At 45.2% G+C, this 26825-nt stretch overlaps 1 protein-coding gene across 5 annotated transcripts in view; it reads right to left on the reverse strand.

Moving 5' to 3' along the window:
- MCM8 (minichromosome maintenance 8 homologous recombination repair factor) overlaps positions 1-26825 on the reverse strand; it is a 182585-nt gene that overhangs the window by 134106 nt on the left and 21654 nt on the right. For 4 of the 5 annotated variants that reach the window (XM_063918595.1, XM_063918592.1, XM_063918593.1 and 1 more), the window contains exons 4-10: positions 22114-22196; positions 20636-20782; positions 14070-14173; positions 11909-12107; positions 7422-7507; positions 5881-6032; positions 3696-3894 (exon numbers count right to left, since the gene is read on the reverse strand). In XM_063918595.1, coding sequence (XP_063774665.1) covers positions 3696-3894; positions 5881-6032; positions 7422-7507; positions 11909-12107; positions 14070-14173; positions 20636-20782; positions 22114-22196 — 970 coding nt within the window. Of the gene's footprint in view, positions 1-3695; positions 3895-5880; positions 6033-7421; positions 7508-11908; positions 12108-13943; positions 14009-14069; positions 14174-20635; positions 20783-22113; positions 22197-26825 lie in introns of those variants that run through there. The other variant, XM_063918597.1, reaches the window with a different exon arrangement.

Below are 26825 nucleotides of genomic sequence, written 5' to 3' on the forward strand. Positions count from 1 at the left end.
ATGATGGAACGTAAAGTCTCCATGTGAAACCGAGGTACCCAAATGAATTTGTTCAGCACTTTGAGATTGAGAATGGGCCGAAATGACCCATTTGGCTTCTGAACTAAAAACAGGTTGGAGTAAAACCCCTGTCCTCGTTATGCATGAGGAACTGGAATGACTACTCCTGACTGAAGCAATTTCTGAACTGCCTCTTGCAAAGCCCTGGCCTTCGTCTCTACCCGAGATGGGCTGGTACAAAAAAACCTTCGAGGAGGGTGCTTCTTGAAAGCAAAAGCATAACCTAGAGATACCGCTTCCTGCACCCAGGCATCTGTTGTAGACTGCTGCCAGATCTGTGCAAACTGAAGAAGTCGGCCCCCCACCCAGGATAACCCCAGGTGGAGGCCCGCACCATCAGGCTGATGGCTTATCTGTCTTACCAACCGGTCGTCTGGTAGCCCAATGCTTTTTAGTCTTACCAGACTTGTTGTATTGGGACTACCTGCTATCACTTTTACCTTTAGCTTTTCCTTTAGACTGAAAGGGCCGAAAAGCCGGAACTTTAGGTTTGAAATTGTATGTGGAAGGAAACTTTACTTTCTTGGAGTCTGCTTCTGACTCCAAAATATTTGTCAATTCTTTACCAAAAAGAATATCTCCAGAAAAGGGCAAAGATTCCAAAACCTTCTTAGATTATGAATCAGCTTTCCACGTACGTAGCCAAACTGCTCTACGAGCAGCTATTGTTGAAGCTGATGCCCTGGAGGCAATAGTACCCATATCCAATGCTGCTTCTTCCAAGAACATTGCAGCCTGTTTTATATGTGCTATATGGGATTTTTGCTCTCTACATGCTATTGAAAAAATCCCCCTCCAATGCATCAGCCCAGGCAGCCACTGCCTTTGCCATCCAAGCTGAAGCCATGGCTGGCCTTATGACTGACCCAGACAGGGAAAAAATGTTTTTTTAGAAAACCATCCATGACATCATTTAATGATGTTGAAGGCAAAGGTAATGTAGATTTTCGCACTAATCGAATCACATGCGTATCTACTTTAGGAGCCACCTTCCTTTTTAAACAATCCCCTGCTGGAAGAGGATAATTGGAATTCCATTTCTTAGGAATTCTAAACTTCTTATTAGGCGTAGCCCAAGCCTCTCCCATGATTTCCGTCAGCTGATCTGACCCTGGAAACTCAGTCTTAACTGTTTTTGGACGTTTAAACATAGGTGCCTTGGTTTTTAACACAGGCTCCGCTGAATCCTCTAAGTATAGAATGGCTTTCATTGCTTTAATTAACTCAGCTATATCCACTGAGCTGAGACCTTCCTCCTCCTCTTCGTATGCCGAAGTAGAATTAATTGAGCTTTCATCTTCCGATGAATCCACATCTGAACCATGTGTAGCCTGTGAGGATGAAAATTTACTTACCACCTGCTTATCAGCCTATTTCTTTTGAGAGTCAGCTGCTGGAAGGGATACACAACGGGTGGGAAGCTGCATGTAGTGGTTAATCGTGTAACCTATCCCCGGTACAGGAGTTGGAGGAATTATCCTTTCAGCTATACTGGATAAAGTCTGTGCAAACATAGCCCAAGGTGGATCAACCTGCACCTGAATCTGCCTTGTATTTTTCAAGAACCCCTGGTGAAAGCTAAAACAATTTGCACACAAACCATCCTGAACCAGATCCTGAGAGGACAACACAGCTTTGCAAGACAAACATGAAATGGGTGTTGGTGTTGCTGTGAGTGTATCTTCCTCACCTTTGCCGCTCTTAGACATGATAAATAATCAACACTTCCACAGTGTAGTACACAATTTGTGACTGTAATCACTTTAAGCTTTTTAAAGTGACATACAATCCGACCCTACCCATGTACCAGCATTGAGGATTGGAATAGAACAAAACTGACAGAATATAGTAAATTCAGCAATCACACTAGCAGTCAGTCACGTTATACATTAGTATAATAAGCAATATGAGCACATCATCAACTACAACTACATTTCAAGTATGTACTGTAGGGGAACATATTACCGAATCATGTTTAAACAGATCTACCATATTCAGACGCACTGCGAAAGAAACAACAGTAAATGTATATAGACTCCTATGCAATAGGCACTTATCTAACTATTCATACTCAAAAAGGTAGAGACTTATTGCTGTATTACCCATGCTCAGTAGAGAGGGATACAGGGAGACTCGCCTCGCTTCCAGGACCGATCAATAAGTTAGCGAACGCTGAGTGGATCCAGACGCTACTAGTGTACACTGCTGCTCCATGAACCTATAGTGAACACAGATGCTCAGTGAACACAGACGCACCAGTCACACAGCTGCCTATGCTGCGACTGGGTCCCCTTTGCGTACAGCGTCTGAGACGGAAGCGGCAAACAGTTCATGGCGGGAGACTCGGAGGAAACTGGGAATGAACCAATGCCTTACCTTCTCCCTGTGCTCTGGCCACAGCCTGGTAACGTCTGCTGGACCTGCACAGACGCACGCCGAAACAGCACTGTACTTGTGGGTAAGCGTTGTCGCGACCCGGCGGAGAGTTGTTGGAGAGACTCTTTCTAAGGTACGCTGTTTAGAAAGATTGCTCAGAAAAATAGTAAGACTATAAAAATAAAATAAAAAAGCTTAGGGCTGCTAAAAACCAGCAGCCCTCTGACCATGGTCCGGCTCCTGCCGCACCAAACAAAAAACTGATTTGCCTGAGCCAGGAGGCGGGAATATGTGGACGGGCCCGTTGCATGCTGGGAGGCCGGAAAGCTTTGACCGATTGGTGCAAATCCACTGTCGCTTCATCATATCCAGTGTGGAGTGGATGTAGACCCAGGCATAACACTGCTTAGCTTCCAAGATCAGATAAGATTGGGCATATCCCATTCTTACCCTGTGGATAACCTGTGGACCCTGCCGAAGAAATATTAGTTTCACCTTTTAAGTTGAATTACTGAAATAAATGAACTTTTACACGATATTCAAATTTTCTGAGTTTCACCTATATGGCGTAGACTGTATTGTGATGATGATTGCCACTCAAATCCCAAGTCCATTCAAATGTACGAAAATACTGTTAAAAGTTTCCAGCAGATGGCAGCAGTGGTCACTGCGAGTATGCACTAAGAGTATAAAAGACGGCTTCGTTCAGAAAGATCGCCACGAGGTGAGTTCCCACTTTACAAGTACATACTTTATCAACTGAATTTCAGCACAATTCTTATGCGAACAGTAATTAGAGTTGCTAGAGCTTTAAAAAAAAAAAATCAAATTTGAAAGAATCGCAATGTTTTTGTGTACGAGTTACAATGCTAGAAAATCGATGCCCATTAGGATGGACATTGGGTCTAGGGGGTCTATTCATGAAGCAGAGAAAAGTGTAGAGAAGTGAGCCAGTGGAGAAGTTGCCCATGGCAACCAATCGGCATTGAAGTAACATTTATAATTTGCATACTGTACAACAGTACGGAGCAGCTGATTGGTTGCCATGGGCAACTTCTCCACAGGCTCATTTCTCCACTCTTTTCACTGCTTCATGAATAGACCCCTAAATGACCAAAACATATTTTTGGGGGTAACTTAGGCCATCATTCATCTACATTACCAGTGTCATCACTGGTATAAACTGAAAACATGCAGTACATCATTAATGCCAACGCACAGCAAGGAGCCACAATGGCAGCAATATTAAACACACGTACTTGACTATTAATTTGAAGAGGTTTTCCTGAGCTTGGATCTCCTGAATAGCGTAAAGGTCTTTCAGTGAGAAGTCCATAGTGGCCCCAGAGCTGCCGCTCCCCTCAGCGTCTTTCCCTTTCTGGCCCTTGCTGTTACTCACAGAGTTCGCCTCAATGTACAACAGGAACATGCATTTATTGTTTTTGTTCTTAAACCCTCCTGTGCATGGAAACATAAACGGTACGTACGGTTTCTTACTCCATAAACCTAAACAGCTTAATATACAATGCACTGAAGTGATACATGAAGACCGTTTTTCCACAAATGTTCAGATCACCCTTGAAACAATGGCGCTCATTCTGAGTTGATTGCTCGCTACTTTTTGCAGCCGTGCAAACGCATAGTCGCCGCCCACGGGGAAGTGTATTTTCACTTTGCAAGTGTGCGATCGCATGTGCAGCCGAGCGGGACGAAAAAGTTTTTTGCAGTTTTTGAGTAGGTCAGAACTTACTCAGCCCTTGTGATCACTTCAGCCTATACGGTCCCAGAATTGAAGTCAGACACCCGCCCTGCAAACGCCTGCATTTTCCCTAGCACTCCCAGAAAACCGTCAGTTGACACCCATAAACGCCCTCTTCAAGTCAATCTCCTTGCGAACGGCTGTGCGAATGGGATCGTAGCTAGAAGCATTGCACAGCAACAATGCTGTTTGTACCCGTACGATGCGTGTGCACATTGTGGTGCATACGCATGCACAGTAGTAACCTGATCGCTGCGCTGCGAAAATCGGCAGCGTGCGATCAACTCGGAATGACCCCCAATGTTAGGCATCTATGCAATTGGCAGAATTTAATCTACATGAAAATAAAACAAGATTGGATGACAGTTACGAAACAGATGCACAGGAGTGAGTGTTGTTGCATCTACTGCCAACCAGATTCTGGCATTTGTATTTAACGTGATTTCTAAACTGAAAGCAGATGTTTCAGTGGCTGATACGAGTTACACTACGTAAGCCTGTTCAGTTCTCATAAAAGCCCTAAGGCAACATTGATAGAGTATATGTTATTTTTATTTCATTACTCAGCTTTTTCCTAAATTAAGGGATATTTATGCTTTATATTTTTACAAACATCACCACTAAGCTTTAGGGCTGTATTCAATAGCTGTCGGGTCCTTTCCGACGGAAAGAACCCGACAACACTCTATTCAATGCTGGGCCGAACCCGACAGGCTTGGCACGGTCCCAACAGTGTCAATCCGACCTTTTTTAAAGTCGGATTGACACTGTCGGAAACTGGGCTAATACCTATCAGGTTTGGCCCCGCTTCCGACAATAGACGTGTATTCCGACTCTCTTCCGACAAGTCGGGTCCACGACTTTTCGGAAGAAAAGGCCGACACTGAATAGGTTGGAACCCCTTCCGACCTCAGTTAGTCGGAAACTGCCGTCTTCCGACAAGACGGAAGTTTCCGGCTCCTATTGAATACGGCCCTTAGTGGGAATTCAGGGTTTTCCAATGTATGCCCTTTATTACAAGTAAATTAAATGTAAATAATGTAAACAATATCGCTCATTTTTACCCTCCTGATCAATATCCTTTACATTAGCGCCCAGTGTGTATGATACGAGCGATGCCTGATTTGCGCTCCCGGGAGCGTTAACGACCCCCCGCTGTCAGCTGTACATGAAGTTCAGTCTGACAATATCGTCAGAAGCTGCATGTTTGGGCCGGTCACGGCATGACATCACTGTGCGATATCGCACAGTGTGTATTCACTATGTCGGCGACCCGGGAGGGGAAAACACTATGCGATATCGCTCACGGAGCATATCGCCAATGGCTGCCTGCCCCTAATAGTACACCGACTACTCCTTTGCTTCCTTACATCACAGCTGTAGTGTGTACTGAGAATTGTGGTGCTAACTGTTTCAGTTACTGTAATGTTAAGTTCTACGTACCCTGTATTGTTCTAATGTCTGCCGTATGTACAGTGCTGTAAGCCACTTGAGGCGCCTTATAAATAAAATGTAATAATAATAACAACTCCAATCTACCCTAGAACATGTATAATGAGTATGTATCAGTATATAAAGGGATGAGTTGGCAAACATAAAAGAAAGGCTGTACTTTGCGGCCTGCCAAGCAGGCACCTGACTGGCTGGGCATGTATACAGCCATTTAAAACAAAGGAAGAACCTACCGTCTTTAACATTCGATACTTTAACAATTCCAGTGATTGTCACCATATCTCCAGGGACACAGCTGTCCACCAAATCCTGAATCAGTTCACACTCAACTGTTCTTGGGATCCTCCCAGTTTCTCGCTGATCATCGGACGTCATCTCTTGGACTCTGCAATATTTGCAACGGTAACATAACAATTGGCGAGAATAAATTAAGCCTGCCTAAATGAGATTTAATCTAGTGTTCCATCTAGGCTGTTTCAGCAGGGTGCTGCACCCTGCCCATTTTTGAAATGTAAAAAAGCACCCTGCCTTTTTTCAGTGCACCCTACAGGACCATAAATCGCCCCCTTGTATACAGAATGCAACAGTCAGAGTGCATGTTACAATGTTGTCGTCTACTCCTTGCCCACCTCTGACATTGGAACACAATATCCTTAGCCAACTGGATGGCAGAGAAGGCACTGTAAATAACACAGCACTCTGATAAAGAGGGAAAGAACAGGGTAAGCAGTGACCATGTACTGCTTACAGTATTTCCCTAGTAGAACAGACTTATTTTTTTCCTAGATATTTTAACCCATTGATTAACTTTTCTGTTTTATAACACATACAGATAACTACTTCAGCACTGGAAAAGACATTTATAATTATCTACTTATGTATATGCTACAGCCGATCTTTCAAGAAGACTGGACATATGTTTCTCAGTACAGATGTTAGGTGTCTTATATGTATGCATGGGTATATGATTTACTAAGGGCAAATTGTATGTACAAAAACTATAAACATATGCGCTATGCTTTGTGCGCAAAGCGTCACATCAAAAATGTGCCCTTCAAAATAAAAATGTGCCCTTTTCAATGCTCAGCACCCTGCCCTAAAAAAGTCCTAGAGTGAACACTATAATCTTTTTGTCAAGTGTAAACAATTCAATGCTGCCAGTGAAAACTAATTAACTTTTTATAGCCCCTTCAATTTAGCATTACACAAAATAATTTTAAAAAAAAAGTCTGATTACGTTAGCTGTTTATATTATGAGGCTACTTTATATAGAACGTTCAGTGATGAACATTCTATCGTGACCTTCACAAAAGTACTGATGGGTAATATACAAATGAAATACCAAATGTACAATGCAAATATCCTAACAAAGGAATGGATGCATTTCAAAGTGGTTATAATGGATTCATCAATGAAAAAAACACCTGGATGACTCAATAGATCCTGCTTAGTAAACACCATGAACTCTCTGCATTTGGAAATCATTTTGTTATCACAATTTCTTTCAAATGGAAATACAGGTTGATATCTGCTTTAATGATTGCAGAAGCCGCTCTGAATAAGTATTAAATACAAGGACAGCTGCTTTATAGATGCAGGCAGTAAAACACACATATATATATATGATGACTAACAGCTGTACTGTGTTCTTTATTACTAGCACTTTGATCTTGGGGATCTTTCACAAAGAATAAACAAGTGAGAATCTACGCAAGACAGCCAAAGGACACCTATTAATACTTAGCTGTAGAACGATATAAAACACTCTGCTTACTTGATGGTCTGCCAGTCCACGGTCACTGTTAGAGGAGAACCTCGGTTTGCTGTGAATGAACGCCCGCGGCATTCTGGTACTGGACACTGAAACACCAAATACTTGCTGTTATTGTTCTATTAATGTAACGTAGGGCCTGATTCGGAGTTGGACTTTGTAGGCAGTGGAGCAATATTTTTGCCACTGAAAATGCTCACACCGGGCATGTGCCATGATGGTCTGGCAACGGTGGTAGCAGTGAGGAATTATTCGCAAGCGATTGTCAGTAAGGGATCATTTGTGGGAGGTAACAGGGGAAGGGCGACTCAAACACAGCATGTTGCAAATGTTTCGGGGTCGTCACAGCTTGCGACTGCAAACCCGTACATAATTACAATGGCTCTGGTGTCTTACTTAGGGGGTTATTCAGATCTGATCGCTAGGCAGTGATTTTTGCAGTCCTGCAATCAGATAGTCGCCACCTACAGGGGGAGTGTATTTTCGCTGTGCAAGTGTGTGAACGCATGTGTAGCAGAGCTGCTCAAACTGATTTTGTGCAGTCTCTGTGCAGCCCAGGACTTACTCAGCCGCTGTCATCACATCAGGCTGTTCCGGACCGGATTTGATGTCAGACACCCTCCCTGAAAACGCTTGATCCTGCCTGCATTTTTCCAGGCACTCCCTGAAAACAGTCAGTTGCCACCCACAAACTGCCTCTTCCTGTCAATCTCCTTGCGAACGCCCGTGCGATTGGATCCTTCGCACAATCCTGTCGCTGACCGGCGATCCCCGTTGTAGCCGTTCGCCGCGTCTGCGCATTGTGGTGCATACGCAGTTCAGATCTGATCGCCCACTGTGCAAAAACGCACAGCAGCGATCAGGTCTGAATGACCCCCTCAAAGCGGCCATGCTTTGTGAGCATAAGGTTACTCAGATGATTGATGTTTGTTCGATGGTTATGTCTCTATCGGCAACCAGCGGTTCAGAGACAAGTGAGAGACCCAAACCAAATACAAATGGCTGCGACACTAGCATATTGTCGTACATCAGGCCCTTACACAATGACACAACTTAAACAGCGTTAAACTGCACTGGCATAAGCAATCACTGAGCGTCTTTTTATTCCTGTAAAAATATAAAAAGTTATGCACGGAACGGATTACAACGACTCCATATATGCTTGCGTCAGGTGCATATATACAACGCAGCTGCACCTTCTGGACAAGTGAAAACATTGGGGTCAATATAGTGTTCTACACTACCACCTTCCTCTATCGTTTCTGAAAGCCACCATATGTCAAATGTGATCATGTATGACCTGCAGTTTTATTGGCATTTTACTAATGCCAGTGGGTAGCTCAACAGTAACATTCATTCTTAACTCCAGTTTACCTTGATCACAATTCTTTGTTTGCTGTATGAATCAATTATACTTCTAACTATATATGATGACTGCTATAGCAGTCAACTGTACACACTGTCTGTAGCAAAAGTACAATGGGGGTTATTCAGAGATGAACGCAGATCTTGCTTCCCGCAGCAAGATCTGCGTCCATCTACTCACATGCTGGGGGGGGCGTCCAGCAGTGTGGCGCCACCCCGTGATGCGTTTGCGATTTAATTGCGAACGCATTGATGCTGGGGGGTCCGTCCAGCAGTGTGGCGCCACCCCGTGATGCGTTTGCAATTTAATTGCGAACGCAATGATTAGAGGTTGACCCCTGCCTGCGCTGGCAGGCAATCCGGTGCCATTTTTTTCTTGGAGCAGCATAACACACATACAGCGAACAAATATCAGTGTCCAAATATAATTACATGGAATTCCAATCTGGCTTCCATCCTCTCCACTCCACTGAAAAGCACAAAAGTCTGCAATGACCTCCTTTCTGGCCTCTACTCCTCTGCTTATTCTGCTTGACCTCTTTGCTGCTTTTGACACTGTGGACTACCCTCTCCTTCTGTAAATCCTTCACTCCCTTGGTCTGCGTGATACTGCCCTCTACTGGCTGTCTTCTACCTATCTGAGCATTCCTTCTCTGTCTCCTCTAATGACTACACCTCCCCCCAGCTGTAGGTATACCCCAAGATTCTGTTCTTGGTCCGCTCCTTTTCTCTCTCTCTATACGTCTTATTTAGGTGAGCTCATTAGCTCATGTTATCGTCCTAAAAAAACTAGTAATTATAAACCACAGGAAAATACAAAATAGACAATAGATGCATTTCTGCTGTCCAGGATAGAGGTAAGAGACTGCCCTGTTATCATAAGAGGGTTATTCCACACCAAATCAACACAGGTTTTAGATTGACAGTTTCAGATTGTGATGACATTTGGGATTATAAATGCCGTCATGGGTGTAAAGAAAGGGTGTGGATCATCAATCTAGGTCGACAATGTTTAGGTCGACCACTATAGGTCGACAGTCACTAGGTCGACAGGGTCTGAAGGACGACAGGGTTTCTAGGTCGACGTGCTAGATCGACAGGTCAAAAGGTCGACATGAGTTTTTCATGTGTTTTTTGGTGTCGTTTTCTCCGTACAGTGACCGAGAAGCCCAATTAGTGCACCGTGTCCTCTCGCATGGCTCGCTTCGCTCGCCATGCAGATTACCGTTCCAATCGTAGTCCACGTGGATCGTTAAGTATGAAAAAGTTCCAAAAAAGAAAAAAATTTGAAAACTCATGTCGACCTATTGACCTGTCGACCTAGCACATGTCGACCTAGAAACCCTGTCGACATTCAGACCCTGTCGACCTACAGTGGTCGACCTAAACATTGTCGACCTTCAGACCGGATCCCGTAAAGAAAACTCTCAAATCTTAGGCTGATATGTTTAACGGTTTTGCTTTTAAAGCTGCAAATTTTTTTGCTATTAACTGTTTTTTCAATGGCACTTGCAGCTCACCTAACTAAGCTAGAGAGTTGGCCACAGTCACATTTTAAACCTCTTTTTATGGGCTTTTATATGACATATAACAGTAGTGGGTTTCCATAAAAAATTAAAATTTCAATTTTTCTCAAAAAGCCAATATTTAACTTTTTTTTTTTCAATCTCAAAAATTGTTCATACTGTTGTTAATAAATCCCCAACGTTTTATTTTTGGTGATCATGATGGGATCACGTGCTGTAAGAGCTTTCATTTTTGAGTGACTCATGAAAATTGTATTTAAAAATCAACAAACAATAATGTTTCCAGTTCACTACAATAGAGGCATGCACGTTCCTCTTCAGGTGTGTTTGCGAACGAGATTCTACAGACAGCGCCTGCTCCCGCTTCTGTGCTGGCGCATAAACTTAAGTGGAAAGATACTCCATGTGGAAAGACACTTTAATTGTTTTACATAGGCATCCAGAGCAAGCCTGCAACATCCATATGATAAACAACTTTTTGACTGGGCAGAGGAAAATATGACAGGAATGCATGTTACTTTCTTGGTCCAGGGACAGGTTATGTTTGGGTAGGCTTAACTTAGTGATCAGTGGGCTTTTCTTCACTATTTAAAGCCCACTCAAGACATTGCAGGGCGGTATCACCGTTCTCCAATGATGAGAGAACACAAGAAACATACCTATAGAGAGGTGGTAAAGTAGACTCCTCTGTGCCTGAAGCCAGGACCCGTGTGCGAACCACGGGTAGCCGGAAGCTGAAAACATGCAAGTGGGCTTCGTCACATGTAGGTGTGCACGTTTCGCACAAATCAAGTGTGCTTGGACAAATGCAGGCTACATGTGATCAACCCACTTGCTTTGGGTGAAATGTGTGTCTTCAGCTTCTGGGCTGCGCATTTTGGACCTTACTCAGTAAAGCGCGTAGATTGCAGAAAACTCGCAAACAAGCTCATGTCCCTGAAGGATGCAATCATGCGGTGACTGACAGAGGCAGCTTTCGTGGAGGGGGGTGTTTGGGAGGTGTTTGACGCTGGGGGCGTGGTTCGGACAAAAAAGGCGTGTCTGGACAGTTTGTCACATCACACAAAGCTGATCTGAGGATGCAGGGGGCCGTCCATAAACTCCAGTTCAGCGTTGCGATCAAAACGCTTACGCAATGCTGGGCAGGACTTTGCACGCTGGGCGGACCCCAGCATGCGATCTTCAGTAGTAGCAGATTCTGCTTTTTAGCAGAATCTGCTACTGAAGCTGAATCAGGTCCCTTGTTGAATCTCTCACACTTTTTTTTAGAATTCCTCTGACTTTAGGCTCTCTTGTTCTGATGGGGTAATACAAATACTTAATTTCAATGATACTTCTATAAAATGGAAATTAAAACTTTGAAAATGCTGCTTTATTGATAAAAACAAACTACAGGAAAATAATTTACTAAACACATATTTAGAGGTTTTTCTCTACAGTGGAATAATGGGGACATGACGTCTGCACCGTCAGATGATGTACCACATTTTTCCTCTTTTCAGAAGTGGAGAGGGTGTGGTGGTTGATATTGGTTTAACTTAAGAAAAACACACACACACACAAAGAGCTGGACTATTGTATGGTAGGGAATGACATTACCTTTGTTGGGACGGTGTACTTCCCATCAGGAAGGGGAAGGCTCTGTACATCACCGCACATGTTGCATATAAAGGCAATTTTGTTGCATAGTGGTTTAATGTTACTGACTCGCACAACTGTGCCACGTAGAGCAACATATTTCCCATACAAATTGGCCCTGAGGTTTTTCAGAGGGGTCAGTGGCTCATAATTGTAGACCCTAAGAGAGAATAACAGAGAAAATATCACACTGAGTGCAGCACTTCCTACACACATACGGGGCCTAATTCTGAGTCACACGCTGGTCCGAATGTGGCTAAGGAACATACAGAATGCTAATGCGAGTATTCACCAACATTCTGATGCACACGGAACTCTGCGACACCTCAAGTCTTTCCATCCGCTAGCGCAGCTGCCATCACTATATCGGTGCTTATACCTATCGTTATCACAGTATCGCCGCTTACACAACGCTGGGTGCGAGAGATCTGTCTGAAATAGTCACCCATCGACATGTGCACGGCTCAGAATGTGGTGTAACTTTGGCTGCACCTCCACTAGACTCCCCAGTTTCTCATTCATGCATACGCCCAGATTCTACCTACTTGACACCCACAAACGCCCATTTCACACAAGGAGAGAAATGGTCACGATCCCTCGGACTCATAGTCTCCAGGAGATAGGGAAAGATGCATATGTCCACTATGGCACATGCCCAGTTTGCCACAGCTCACTAGATGCGTCCACTTACGGGGCTGCGTGTGACTCACAATCAGGCACATCCATAATAAGTACCTAGCAAGTATATATGGCACACTGATAATCCATAATAAGTACCTAGCATGTATATATGGCACACTGATAATCCATAATAAGTACCTAGCATGTATATATGGCACACTGACATTCCATAATAAGTACCTAGCAAGTATATATGGCACACTGATAATCCATAATAAGTAACTAGCATGTATATATGGCACACTGACATTCCATAATAAGTACCTAGCATGTATATATGGCACACTGACATTCCATAATAAGTAACTAGCAAGTATATATGGCACACTGACATTCCATAATAAGTAACTAGCATGTATATATGGCACACTGACATTCCATAATAAGTACCTAGCATGTATATATGGCACACTGACATTCCATAATAAGTAACTAGCATGTATATATGGCACACTGACATTCCATAATAAGTACCTAGCATGTATATATGGCACACTGACATTCCATAATAAGTAACTAGCATGTATATATGGCACACTGACAATCCATAATAAGTACCTAGCAAGTATATATGGCACACTGACAATCCATAATAAGTACCTAGCAAGTATATATGGCACACTGACAATCCATAATAAGTAACTAGCATGTATATATGGCACACTGACAATCCATAATAAGTACCTAGCATGTATATATGGCACACTGACAATCCATAATAAGTAACTAGCATGTATATATGGCACACTGACAATCCATAATAAGTACCTAGCATGTATATATGGCACACTGACATTCCATAATAAGTACCTAGCAAGTATATATGGCACACTGACAATCCATAATAAGTACCTAGCAAGTATATATGGCACACTGACAATCCATAATAAGTAACTAGCATGTATATATGGCACACTGACAATCCATAATAAGTACCTAGCATGTATATATGGCACACTGACAATCCATAATAAGTAGCTAGCATGTATATATGGCACACTGACATTCCATAATAAGTAACTAGCATGTATATATGGCACACTGACAATCCATAATAAGTACCTAGCAAGTATATATGGCACACTGACATTCCATAATAAGTAACTAGCATGTATATATGGCACACTGACATTCCATAATAAGTACCTAGCAAGTATATATGGCACACTGACAATCCACAATAAGTACCTAGCATGTATATATGGCACACTGACAATCCATAATAAAGTACCTAGCATGTATATATGGCACACTGACATTCCATAATAAGTAACTAGCATGTATATATGGCACACTGACAATCCATAATAAGTACCTAGCATGTATGTACGGCACACTGACAATCCATAATAAGTACCTAGCATGTATGTACGGCACACTGACAATCCATAATAAGTACCTAGCATGTATGTACGGCACACTGACAATCCATAATAAGTACCTAGCATGTATGTACGGCACATTGACAATGGGGGCCTCCTCTAATGGAAGACCTTCCTCCTCCTGTAACTCTACTGCATGTCTCTCAAGGTCCTTGGTTAACACCTGCAAACGTAACAGAAAAAATAAGATTTTACTCACCGGTAAATCTATTTCTCGTAGTCCGTAGTGGATGCTGGGAACTCCGTAAGGACCATGGGGAATAGACGGGCTCCGCAGGAGACTGGGCACTCTAAAAGAAAGATTAGGTACTATCTGGTGTGCACTGGCTCCTCCCACTATGACCCTCCTCCAGACCTCAGTTAGGATACTGTGCCCGGAAGAGCTGACACAATAAGGAAGGATTTTGAATCCCGGGTAAGACTCATACCAGCCACACCAATCACACCGTATAACTCGTGATACTATACCCAGTTAACAGTATGAAATATAACTGAGCCTCTCAACAGATGGCTCAACAATAACCCTTTAGTTAGGCAATAACTATATACAAGTATTGCAGACAATCCGCACTTGGGATGGGCGCCCAGCATCCACTACGGACTACGAGAAATAGATTTACCGGTGAGTAAAATCTTATTTTCTCTGACGTCCTAGTGGATGCTGGGAACTCCGTAAAGACCATGGGGATTATACCAAAGCTCCCAAACGGGCGGGAGAGTGCGGATGACTCTGCAGCACCGAATGAGAGAACTCAAGGTCCTCCTCAGCCAGGGTATCAAATTTGTAGAATTTAGCAAACGTGTTTGCCCCTGACCAAGTTGCAGCTCGGCAAAGTTGTAAAGCCGAGACCCCTCGGGCAGCTGCCCAAGATGAGCCCACCTTCCTCGTGGAATGGGCTTTCACTGATTTAGGATGCGGCAATCCAGCCGCAGAATGCGCCAGCTGAATTGTGCTACAAATCCAGCGAGCAATAGTCTGCTTAGAAGCAGGAGCACCTATTTTGTTGGGTGCATACAGGATAAAAAGCGAGTCAGTTTTCCTGACTCCAGCCGTCCTGGAAACATAAATTTTCAAGGCCCTGACTACGTCCAGTAACTTGGAATCCTCCAAGTCCCTAGTAGCCGCAGGCACTACAATAGGTTGGTTCAAGTGAAAAGCTGATATCACCTTAGGGAGAAACTGGGGACGAGTCCTCAATTCTGCCCTATCCATATGGAAAATCAGATAAGGGCTTTTACATGACAAAGCCGCCAATTCTGACACACGCCTGGCCGAAGCCAAGGCCAATAACATGACCACTTTCCACGTGAGATATTTCAGATCCACAGTCTTAAGTGGCTCAAACCAATGTGATTTTAGGAAACTCAACACCACGTTGAGATCCCAAGGTGCCACAGGAGGCACAAAAGGGGGCTGAATATGTAGCACTCCCTTTACAAATGTCTGAACTTCAGGCAGTGAAGCCAGTTCTTTCTGTAAGAAAATCGACAGAGCCGAAATCTGGACCTTAATGGAACCCAATTTTAGGCCCATAGTCACTCCCGACTGTAGGAAGTGCAGAAAACGACCCAGCTGAAATTCCTCTGTTGGGGCCTTCCTGGCCTCACACCACGCAACATATTTTCGCCAAATACGGTGATAATGGTTTGCGGTTACATCTTTCCTGGCTTTTATCAGTGTAGGAATGACTTCTTCCGGAATGCCCTTTTCCTTTAGGATCCGGAATTCAACCGCCATGCCGTCAAACACAGCCGCGGTAAGTCTTGGAACAGACAGGGCCCCTGCTGTAGCAGATCCTGTCTGAGCGGTAGAGGCCATGGGTCCTCTGATATCATTTCTTGAAGTTCTGGGTACCAAGCTCTTCTTGGCCAATCCGGAACCACGAGTATCGTTCTTACTCCTCGCCTTCTTATTATTCTCAGTACCTTTGGTATGAGAGGCAGAGGAGGGAACACATAAACCGACTGGTACACCCACGGTGTCACTAGAGCGTCCACCGCTATTGCCTGAGGGTCCCTTGACCTGGCGCAATATCACTTTAGCTTTTTGTTGAGGCGGGACGCCATCATGTCCACCTGTGGCCTTTCCCAACGGTTTACCAACAGTTGGAAGACTTCTGAATGAAGTCCCCACTCTCCCGGGTGTAGGTCGTGTCTGCAGAGGAAGTCTGCTTCCCAGTTGTCCACTCCCGGAATGAACACTGCTGACAGTGCTAAGACGTGATTTTCCGCCCATCGGAGAATCCTTGTGGCTTCTGCCATCGCCATCCTGCTTCTTGTGCCGCCCTGTCGGTTTACATGGGCGACTGCCGTGATGTTGTCTGATTGGATCAGTATCGGCTGGTTTTGAAGCAGGGGCCTTGCCTGACTTAGGGCATTGTAAATGGCCCTCAGTTCCAGAATATTTATGTGTAGGGACGACTTCTGACTTGACCAAAGTCCTTGGAAATTTCTTCCCTGTGTGACTGCCCCCCAGCCTCGAAGGCTGGCATCCGTGGTCACCAAGACCCAGTCCTGTATGCCGAATCTGCGGCCCTCTAGAAGATGAGCACTCTGCAGCCACCACAGCAGACACACCCTGGTCCTTGGAGACAGGGTTATCAGCCGATGCATCTGAAGATGCGATCCCGACCACTTGTCCAAGAGGTCCCACTGAAAGGTTCTTGCATGGAACCTGCCGAATAGGATTGCTTCGTATGAAGCTACCATTTTTCCCAGGACTCGTGTGCAGTGATGCACCGATACCTGTTTTGGTTTCAGGTCTCTGACTAGAGATGACAGCTCCTTGGCTTTCTCCTGCGGGAGAAACACTTTTTTCTGTTCTGTGTCCAGAACCATCCCCAGGAACAGTAGGCGTGTGGAAGGAACCAGCTGTGACTTTGGAATGTTTACAATCCATCCGTGCTGTTGTAGCACTTCCCGAGATAGTGCTACTCCGACCAACAACTGCTCCTTGGACCTCGCCTTTATAAGGAGATCGTCCAAGTACGGGATAATTAAAACTCCCTTTTTTTTTAAGGAGTATCATCATTTCTGCCATTACCTTGGTAAACACCCTCGGTGCCGTGGACAGTCCAAACGGCAGTATCTGGAATTGGTAATGGCAATCCTGTACCACAAATCTGAGGTACTCCTGGTGAGGATGGTAAATGGGGACATGCAGGTAAGCATCCTTGATGTCCAGGGATACCATGTAATGCCCCTCGTCCAGGCTTGCAATAACCGCCCTGAGCGATTCCATCTTGAACTTGAATTTTTTATGTATGTGTTCAAGGATTTCAAATTTAAAATGGGTCTCACCGAACCGTCCGGTTTCGGTACCACAAACAGTGTGGAATAGTAACCCCCTCCTTGTTGAAGTAGGGGCACCTTGACTATCACCTGCTGGGAATACAGCTTGTGAATTGCCTCTAGCACAGCCTCCCTGCCCGAGGGAGTTGTCGGCAAGGCAGATTTGAGGAAACGGCGGGGGGGAGACGCCTCAAATTCCAGCTTGTACCCCTGAGATACTACTTGAAGGAACCAGGGATCCACCTGTGAGCGATCCCACTGATCGCTGAAATTTTTTTGAGGCGGCCCCCCACCGTACCTGGCTACGCCTGTGGAGCCCCCGCGTCATGCAGTGGACTCAGAGGAAGCGGGGGAAGAATTTTGATTCTGGGAACTGGCTGACTGATGCAGCTTTTTCCCTCTTCCCTTGTCTCTGTGCAGAAAGGAAGCGCCTTTGACCCGCTTGCTTTTCTGAAGCCGAAAGGACTGTACCTGAAAATACAGTGCTTTCTTAGGCTGTGAGGAAACCTGAGGTAAAAATTTTTCTTCCCAGCTGTTGCTGTGGATACGAGGTCTCAGAGACCATGCCCAAACAATTCCTCACCCTTATAAGGCAGAATCTCTATGCGCCTTTTAAAATCAGAATCACCTGTCCAGTGTCGGGTCTCTAATACCCTCCTGACAGAATGGACATTACATTAATTCTGGATGCCAGCCGGCAAAATATCCCTCTGTGCATCCCTCATATATAAGACGACGTCTTTAATATGCTCTTATGTTAGCAAACTAGTATCCCTGTTTGACAGGGTCACAGACCACGCTGCAGCAGCCCTATCTGCAGGTCTCAGTCTAGTACCTGAGTGTGTAAATACAGACTTCAGGATAGCCTCCTGTTTTTTATCAACAGGTACCTTCAAAGTGGCCGTATCCTAAGACGGCAGTGCCACCTTTTTTGACAAACGTGTGAGCGCCTTATCCACCCTAGGGGATATCTCTCAGCGTAACTTATCCTCTGGCGGGAAAGGGTACGCCATCAGTAATTTTTTAGAAATTACCAGTTTCTTATCGGGGGAACCCACGCTTTTTCACACACTTCATTCACTCATCTGATGGGGGAACAAAACACTACCTGCTTTTTCTCCCCAAACATAAAACCCTTTTTTAGTGGTACTTGGGTTAATGTCAGAAATGTGTAACACATTTTTCATTGCCGGGATCAAGTCACGGATGTTCCTAGTGGATTGTGTATATGTCTCAACCTCGTCGACACTGGAGTCAGACTCCGTGTCGACATCTGTGTCTGCCATCTGAGGGAGCGGGCGTTTTTGAGCCCCTGATGGCCTTTGAGACGCCTGGGCAGGCGCGGGCTGAAAAGCCGGCTGTCCCATAGCTGTTACGTCATCCAGCCTTTTATGTAAGGAGTTGACACTGTCGGTTAATACCTTCCACCTATCCAACCACTCTGGTGTCGGCCCCACAGGGGGCGACATCACATTTATCGGCATCTGCTCCGTCACCACATAAGCCTCCTCATCAAACATGTCGACACAGCCGTACCGACACACCGCGCACACACAGGGAATGCTCTGACTGAGGACAGGACCCCACAAAGCCCTTTGGGGAGACAGAGAGAGAGTATGCCAGCACACACCAGAGCGCTATATAATGTGGGGATTAACACTATAACTGAGTGAATTTTCCCCAATAGCTGCTTGTATATACAATATTGCGCCTAAATTTAGTGCCCCCCCCTCTCTTTTTAACCCTTTGAGCCTGAAAACTACAGGGGAGAGCCTGGGGAGCTGTCTTCCAGCTGCACTGTGAAGAGAAAATGGCGCCAGTGTGCTGAGGGAGATAGCTCCGCCCCTTTTTCGCGGACTTTTCTCCCGCTTTTTTATGGATTCTGGCAGGGGTATTTATCACATATATAGCCTCTGGGGCTATATATTGTGATTATTTTGCCAGCCAAGGTGTTTATATTGCCCTCAGGGCGCCCCCCCCCCCAGCGCCCTGCACCCATCAGTGACCGGAGTGTGAGGTGTACATGAGGAGCAATGGCGCACAGCTGCAGTGCTGTGCGCTACCTTGGTGAAGACTGAAGTCTTCTGCCGCCGATTTTCCGGACCATCTTCTTGCTTCTGGCTCTGTAAGGGGGACGGCGGCGCGGCTCCGGGAACGAACACCAAGGACGGGTCCTGCGGTCGTTCCCTCTGGAGCTAATGGTGTCCAGTAGCCTAAGAAGCCCAAGCTAGCTGCAAGCAGGTAGGTTCGCTTCTTCTCCCCTTAGTCCCTCGATGCAGTGAGCCTGTTGCCAGCAGGTCTCACTGTAAAATAAAAAACCTAAAATATACTTTCTTTCTAGGAGCTCAGGAGAGCCCCTAGTGTGCATCCAGCTCGGCCGGGCACAGAAATCTAACTGAGGTCTGGAGGAGGGTCATAGTGGGAGGAGTCAGTGCACACCAGATAGTACCTAAGCTTTCTTTTAGAGTGCCCAGTCTCCTGCGGAGCCCGTCTATACCCCATGGTCCTTACGGAGTTCCCAGCATCCACTAGGACGTCAGAGAAATAATAATGATGTAAACACCTGTAACTGAGAAATATCGCTTGGGCTTGCTGGAAAATAAGCTTGTCACTGGTTGTCCACAAGGCGGCGGTATTTAGTACAATGGGCCCAGCTGTACAATCTGCCTCTCCACGTTGTTGGACACAGATCTGGTCTTTCGGGAAATAAGCTAAATTTAACAGGTCGCCCCATGCCTGGCCACGATTATCGATAGCGTTCAAATCGCTCATCTGACTCCACCATTACTGACTGTTAAGTACATTGCACTATGCCACAAAGACCACGGGATGTACAGTATATACAGACCTGGTAAAGAAGGACATGCATTTCTAATTTACAAACCATCCATATAGGGATGATCAGCATTGTACAGATGGTGTTGCGGTTAGGCTTATTGTCCTGCAGCCTTGAGGTCGTGAGTTCAATCCCGTTCACAGACTGTGTGTTGAGTTTATACGTTCCCAAAATGTGGGTTTCCTCCTGAGCAAGGGGGGGCGGGCGCTCATTTCACCCAGCGAGTGAAATGAGGGATGTGCTAGATTGTGCCTGCATGCAGGCCAATCTAGCAACGGCGATAGTGACGCGCGGGGCCGCACATCGCTATAGCTGTGGGGCATACACACGGAGAGATCCGTGCTGACATGAAGGCCGTATATTCTCTGCACAGTGCTGTGTAAATTGGAGGCACTACAAAAAACAATAATAATAAAATATTGTAATCCAGTACAATGTAAGAGCTAACCTTTGCTTAGCAGAGGGATGATATTTTCTTCATAAGATAGTTGTTCTCACCTGGTGTATTGCCAGTCCCATACAAGCAAATATCTTCTCTGGCATCTCTCTGAGCTCAGTAGACAGGGGGACAGATGCCATAAGCTCATTGTCCTGTAGCAGCTCCTTATAGTCCACAAGTATGCTGCCTTTTCTTTCAATTTCATCCTGAAGAAACGAGCAAATGATAAAGCTAAATCTCTCTGCACGTTAAATCTGCCCCACCTGCAGTGCATCATGGTTTTGCCCAGTTGCTTGCTCAGAAACCTGAATAACCCCCTGTGGTCGCATCACATACGCTATTGCCAGGCGAGTGGTCAAAGGGTAAACAGAAGTGGATACTCATTATTTTAATTAATTATATCTTGCTCATTAGAGGTTCTTCTGCATTACTACCACCTTGGAGCAGTAAGTTGCGCCAGCTAGGCGGTAAATCTGCGCTCTGCACAAACTTAGTAACAGTGTATCCAAGTACAGGAATGTTTACAATTCTGCCTTCCTAAATATGACGGATCATCTTGGTTTGGTGGAGAGAGGCCCAAGGAATCTCAGTAGGCAGGAGATAAAAGCTAGGGAAAAACGGGATGGAAATACCCGTAAGAGAGGTAATCAAGATCCCAATATCCGACCAAAATGGACGGAGCTTAGGACATTGCCACCATATATGAATATATGTGTCTTCCGATGTACAGTTCCTCCAACAGCCGATAGGTATACTAGGGTCCATCTTATAAAGATGGGTGGGAACACAGCACCACCTATAAAGTAACTGGTACGGATTTTCTTTAAAGCGCACACAAAGGGAGCTAGAGGCTGCTCGGCTGCGGATCCTCCCAGTCATCTGCAACTAGGGCTTTCCCAAGGTCGGCTTCCCAGGCAGACTTGTGAGGGTCCTTAGGGTCAGAAGAAGGCATCTGCAGCTCGGAATAGAGATGGAGACAAGGCCGGAGGCACAAAGATTCACAGGTGGTGAGGGGTCTAGTCGTTAATTGTTGTTTAACAACAGTATGGAAGTGTCATTCACAATAAATACATCTATAAATACCAAAAACATTAAAATGTATATATAAAAAGACAATTATGGGCACACACAGAACATGTACAGTATATTCTACGATTCATATGGATGTAATCAATGCATCTGAATTATAACAAGATATTTTTTTATGAAAGTGATAGTCCCCGGTGGTGATGGTGGCTCCATTCTTTAGGAAAAGGAACCCACCAGTGAAGCCAAGAAGCTCAGCCGGGCCCCAATGCTGGGGACTCACGCGCTGTCAGATTACAGTAAAGTTATGGGATTGGCTATGCCGTTTTGGGATTAGTGGTTATGTGACCTAGCAGAAAACTAGGTGCACCTGTGCAAAGTGAGATGTATTGCAACAAAAGACGGTTTGGTGCTGGTCATGGTGGCTTTAATTCAATAAATAGAAATAGTTGTGTATAATATTCTATATCATAGAGATGTGAGCAGTGTTTTGAAAGAAAGGTTTACTTACCTTGTCATACAATTCTATGTGCTTTGTAAAGAACTTCTCAAAGGCCTGGACTTTCAGTACGAATGGGGAGCTGTCACTGTAAGCTAACACACAAGGCAGAGGATAAGAAAGTGCAACACACATTTCCTTACTGGAAGTCACAGTGTATGTACCATATACAGTATGTTCTAGCACAGCGAGTCTATGTCTGGTTTGGTATATGGGTAATAACTGTTACTTTAGAAAGCCTGGCATACAACAGAACTTGTATCTTTTCTACCATCAAAAGAATATTTTCTGTAGAGAGCAAATTTGGTGATATAAAGAGTCAGCATTGTGTAATGTATTAGTCAGGGAGATGCAGGCAGCCATGAAATTCCTGATAGTTAACAGATAGAGGGCGGTATCCTATTAGCCCGGATGCAATTTCGGACGCCGAATTGGACCCCACGATTGCACGAAAACACATAGGCTATGGGGATAAATCCACAATCCCGTGTGTTATCGTGGCTCCAGCGGCTTCCAGGCGGGGATTATGCTTCAGGTGCCAAAGGCACTCTAAGCATAATCCCCAATAAGTGATGGCATCGGGGCTAATAGGATCACCCCCGGCGATCCTATTAGCATCGGTAAAGTATCACTGCTAATAGGATACCTCCCAGAGTCTGTTCAGATAGATGGGGAAATAAGAACCCACTTATATGTTAATTTTGGTGATAAAAGTTCTATAAATATACACTTCCAGTTGCCAAATGTCATCTATGCTTTTTCCAGTATTTCTATTTGATGCTTAAAACACTACTAAGCATATGCTTCCTTACTTTTTTTCGATCATATATCAAAGACAAACATCACTACAAAAGTGCAGGTACATAAACATACAAGGCAATCCAAGGTAACATTAAAATGGTATCCGTTCACATGGTCGACCATGTTATGGTCGACAGTCATTAGGTTGACCACTATTGGTTGACATTGACATGGTCGACATGGACACATGGTCGACACATGAAAATGGTCGACACGTGAAAAGGTCGACATGAGTTTTTTAACTTTTTTTTCTTTTGGGGAACTTTTCCATACTTTACGATCCACGTGGACTACGATTGGAACGGTAATCTGTGCCGAGCGAAGCGGTAGCGGAGCAAAGGCACCATGCCCGAAGCATGGCGAGCGAAGCGAGCTATGCGATGGGACGCGGTGCACTAATTGGGGTTCCCAGTCACTTTACGCAAAAAACGACACCCAAAAAAGTAAAAAAACCGCATGTCGACCTTTCAAGTGTCGACCATTTTAATGTGTCGGCCATGTGTCCATGTCGACCACGTCAATGTCGACCAATAGTGGTTGACCTAATGACTGTCGACCATAACATGGTCGACCATTCATACCGGAACCCATTAAAATGAAGGGTAAAAAACAAAGGATAATTATTGGGGGGGGGAAAAACCCAAAGGTAATCCAACCGATGTGTCCTTATACACTGCGCCTTCAGTCGCACCAAATAGCCCCTCTCATTGCGCCAAGACCCTTGCAACACAGCTGCGCCAAGAGCCTTTTCCGTCCAAAATGTGCACAAATAAAACATCTGGAAGCGAGAAAGCTACTTTGCTACTCAGCCAGGTGTTTGTAGTACACCATGAGTGCGGTGTCACCGCATCTGCGATTAAGACCCAAATATGCTGCTCCATTAGGAGTTGCTCAGTCATAACAAATAAAAAACGTGTACACGGTATAGATGTCTATGTTTAAATGTAAAAATGATAATAATAAATATACAGATGACATATGTAAATACCATTGACCATAAATGATAAATAATTGTGTGTGCACAGACTGCTGCCACTAGACACAGGATAAGTCACCTGTATCGCTAGAGGAAACCTCAACGGTATAGATAAAACAATAACAGCGCAATGATGTACAGACACTACCAGAAAGAAATAACGGACGAGAATATATATTCAATAAATAATTATTACCATAAAAATTCTCAAAACAAAGCAGGGAGGAAATACCCGCGTACAATACATATATCTCCATAAATGGGTCAATAGGGGTATAAAAACACAATGGGGTATATTCAATTAGGGTCGAAAACTGCCGTCTGCCGAAAAGACGGCAGTTTTCGACTTTTTAATGTCAAATCGGGATTCGACCTATTCAGTCCCAGCAGTTTTTAGTCGACAAGTCGTGGAATTCGACTTGTCAAATAGTATGTGAATCGGCGGTATAGCTGCCGGTTCACGTACTTTTGAGTGAAACGGGGCCAAATTCGACAGGATTTGGCCCCGTTCCCGACCATCTCAGTCCGACATAAAAAAAATAAGATTTTACTTACCGATAAATCTATTTCTCGTAGTCCGTAGTGGATGCTGGGACTCCGTCAGGACCATGGGGAATAGTGGCTCCGCAGGAGACAGGGCACAAAATTTAAAAGTTTGACCACTAGGTGGTGTGTACTGGCTCCTCCCCCTATGACCCTCCTCCAAGCCTCAGTTAGGATACTGTGCCCGGACGAGCGTACACAATAAGGAAGGATTTTGAATCCCGGGTAAGACTCATACCAGCCACACCAATCACACCGTACAACTTGTGATCTGAACCCAGTTAACAGTATGACAAACGTAGGAGCCTCTGAACAGACGGCTCACAACAATAACAACCCGATTTTTTTGTAACAATAACTATGTACAAGTATTGCAGACAATCCGCACTTGGAATGGGCGCCCAGCATCCACTACGGACTACGAGAAATAGATTTATCGGTAAGTAAAATCTTATTTTCTCTGACGTCCTAGTGGATGCTGGGACTCCGTCAGGACCATGGGGATTATACCAAAGCTCCCAAACGGGCGGGAGAGTGCGGATGACTCTGCAGCACCGAATGAGAGAACTCCAGGTCCTCCTTAGCCAGGGTATCAAATTTGTAGAATTTTACAAACGTGTTCTCCCCTGACCACGTAGCTGCTCGGCAGAGTTGTAATGCCGAGACCCCTCGGGCAGCCGCCCAAGATGAGCCCACCTTCCTTGTGGAATGGGCCTTGACAGATTTCAATGCTCTGACAACGTCCAGCAACTTGGAATCCTCCAAATCGCTAGTAGCCGCAGGCACCACAATAGGCTGGTTCAGGTGAAACGCTGAAACCACCTTAGGCAGAAAGTGAGGACGCGTCCGCAGTTCTGCCCTGTCCGAATGGAAAATCAGATATGGGCTTTTATACGATAAAGCCGCCAATTCTGACACTCTCCTGGCTGAAGCCAGGGCCAGTAGCATGGTTACTTTCCATGTAAGATATTTCAAATCCACCGATTTGAGTGGCTCAAACCAATGGGATTTGAGAAAATCCAAAACTACATTAAGATCCCACGGTGCCACTGGGGGCACAACCGGGGGCTGTATATGTAGTACTCCTTTTACAAAAGTCTGGACTTCAGGAACTGAAGCCAATTCTTTTTGGAAGAAAATCGACAGGGCCGAAATTTGAACCTTAATGGACCCTAATTTGAGGCCCATAGACAATCCTGTTTGCAGGAAATGTAGGAATCGACCCAGTTGAAATTCCTCCGTCGGGGCCTTCCTGGCCTCACACCACGCAACATATTTTCTCCAAATGCGGTGATAATGTTGTGCAGTCACCTCCTTCCTGGCTTTTACCAGGGTAGGGATGACCTCTTCCGGAATGCCTTTTTCCCTTAGGATTCGGCGTTCAACCGCCATGCCGTCAAACGCAGCCGCGGTAAGTCTTGGAATAGACACGTTCCCTGCTGAAGCAGGTCCCGTCTTAGAGGTAGAGGCCACGGATCTTCCGTGAGCATCTCCTGAAGTTCCGGGTACCAAGTTCTTCTTGGCCAATCCGGAGCCACGAGTATCGTTCTTACTCCCCTTTGCCGTATAATTCTCAGTACTTTTGGTATGAGAGGCAGAGGAGGAAACACATACACTGACTGGTACACCCATGGTGTTACCAGAGCGTCTACAGCTATTGCCTGAGGGTCTCTTGACCTGGCGCAATACCTGTCCAGTTTTTTGTTGAGGCGGGACGCCATCATGTCCACCATTGGTCTTTCCCAATGGACCACAATCATGTGGAAGACTTCTGGATGAAGTCCCCACTCTCCCGGGTGCAGATCGTGTCTGCTGAGGAAGTCTGCTTCCCAGTTGTCCACTCCCGGAATGAACACTGCTGACAGTGCTAACACATGATTTTCTGCCCAGCGGAGAATCCTTGCAGCTTCTGCCATTGCCCTCCTGCTTCTTGTGCCGCCCTGTCTGTTTACGTGGGCGACTGCCGTGATGTTGTCCGACTGAATCAACACCGGCTGACCCTGAAGCAGAGGTTTTGCCAGGCTTAGAGCATTGTAGATTGCTCTTAGCTCCAGTATATTTATGTGAAGAGACGTCTCCAGGCTTGACCACACGCCCTGGAAGTTTCTTCCCTGTGTGACCGCTCCCCAGCCTCTCAGGCTGGCATCCGTGGTCACTAGGACCCAGTTCTGTATGCCGACTCTGCGGCCCTCTAACAGATGAGCACTCTGCAACCACCATAGCAGAGACACTCTTGTCCTTGTGGACAATTTTATCCGCTGATGCATCTGCAGATGCGATCCGGACCATTTGTCCAGCAGATCCCACTGAAAAGTTCGTGCATGGAATCTGCCGAATGGAATCGCTTCGTAAGAAGCTACCATTTTTCCCAGGACTCTTGTGCATTGATGCACAGATACTTTTC

Source organism: Pseudophryne corroboree, chromosome 4 (assembly GCF_028390025.1).
Source record: "Pseudophryne corroboree isolate aPseCor3 chromosome 4, aPseCor3.hap2, whole genome shotgun sequence".
Taxonomy (NCBI): Eukaryota; Metazoa; Chordata; class Amphibia; order Anura; family Myobatrachidae; genus Pseudophryne; species Pseudophryne corroboree.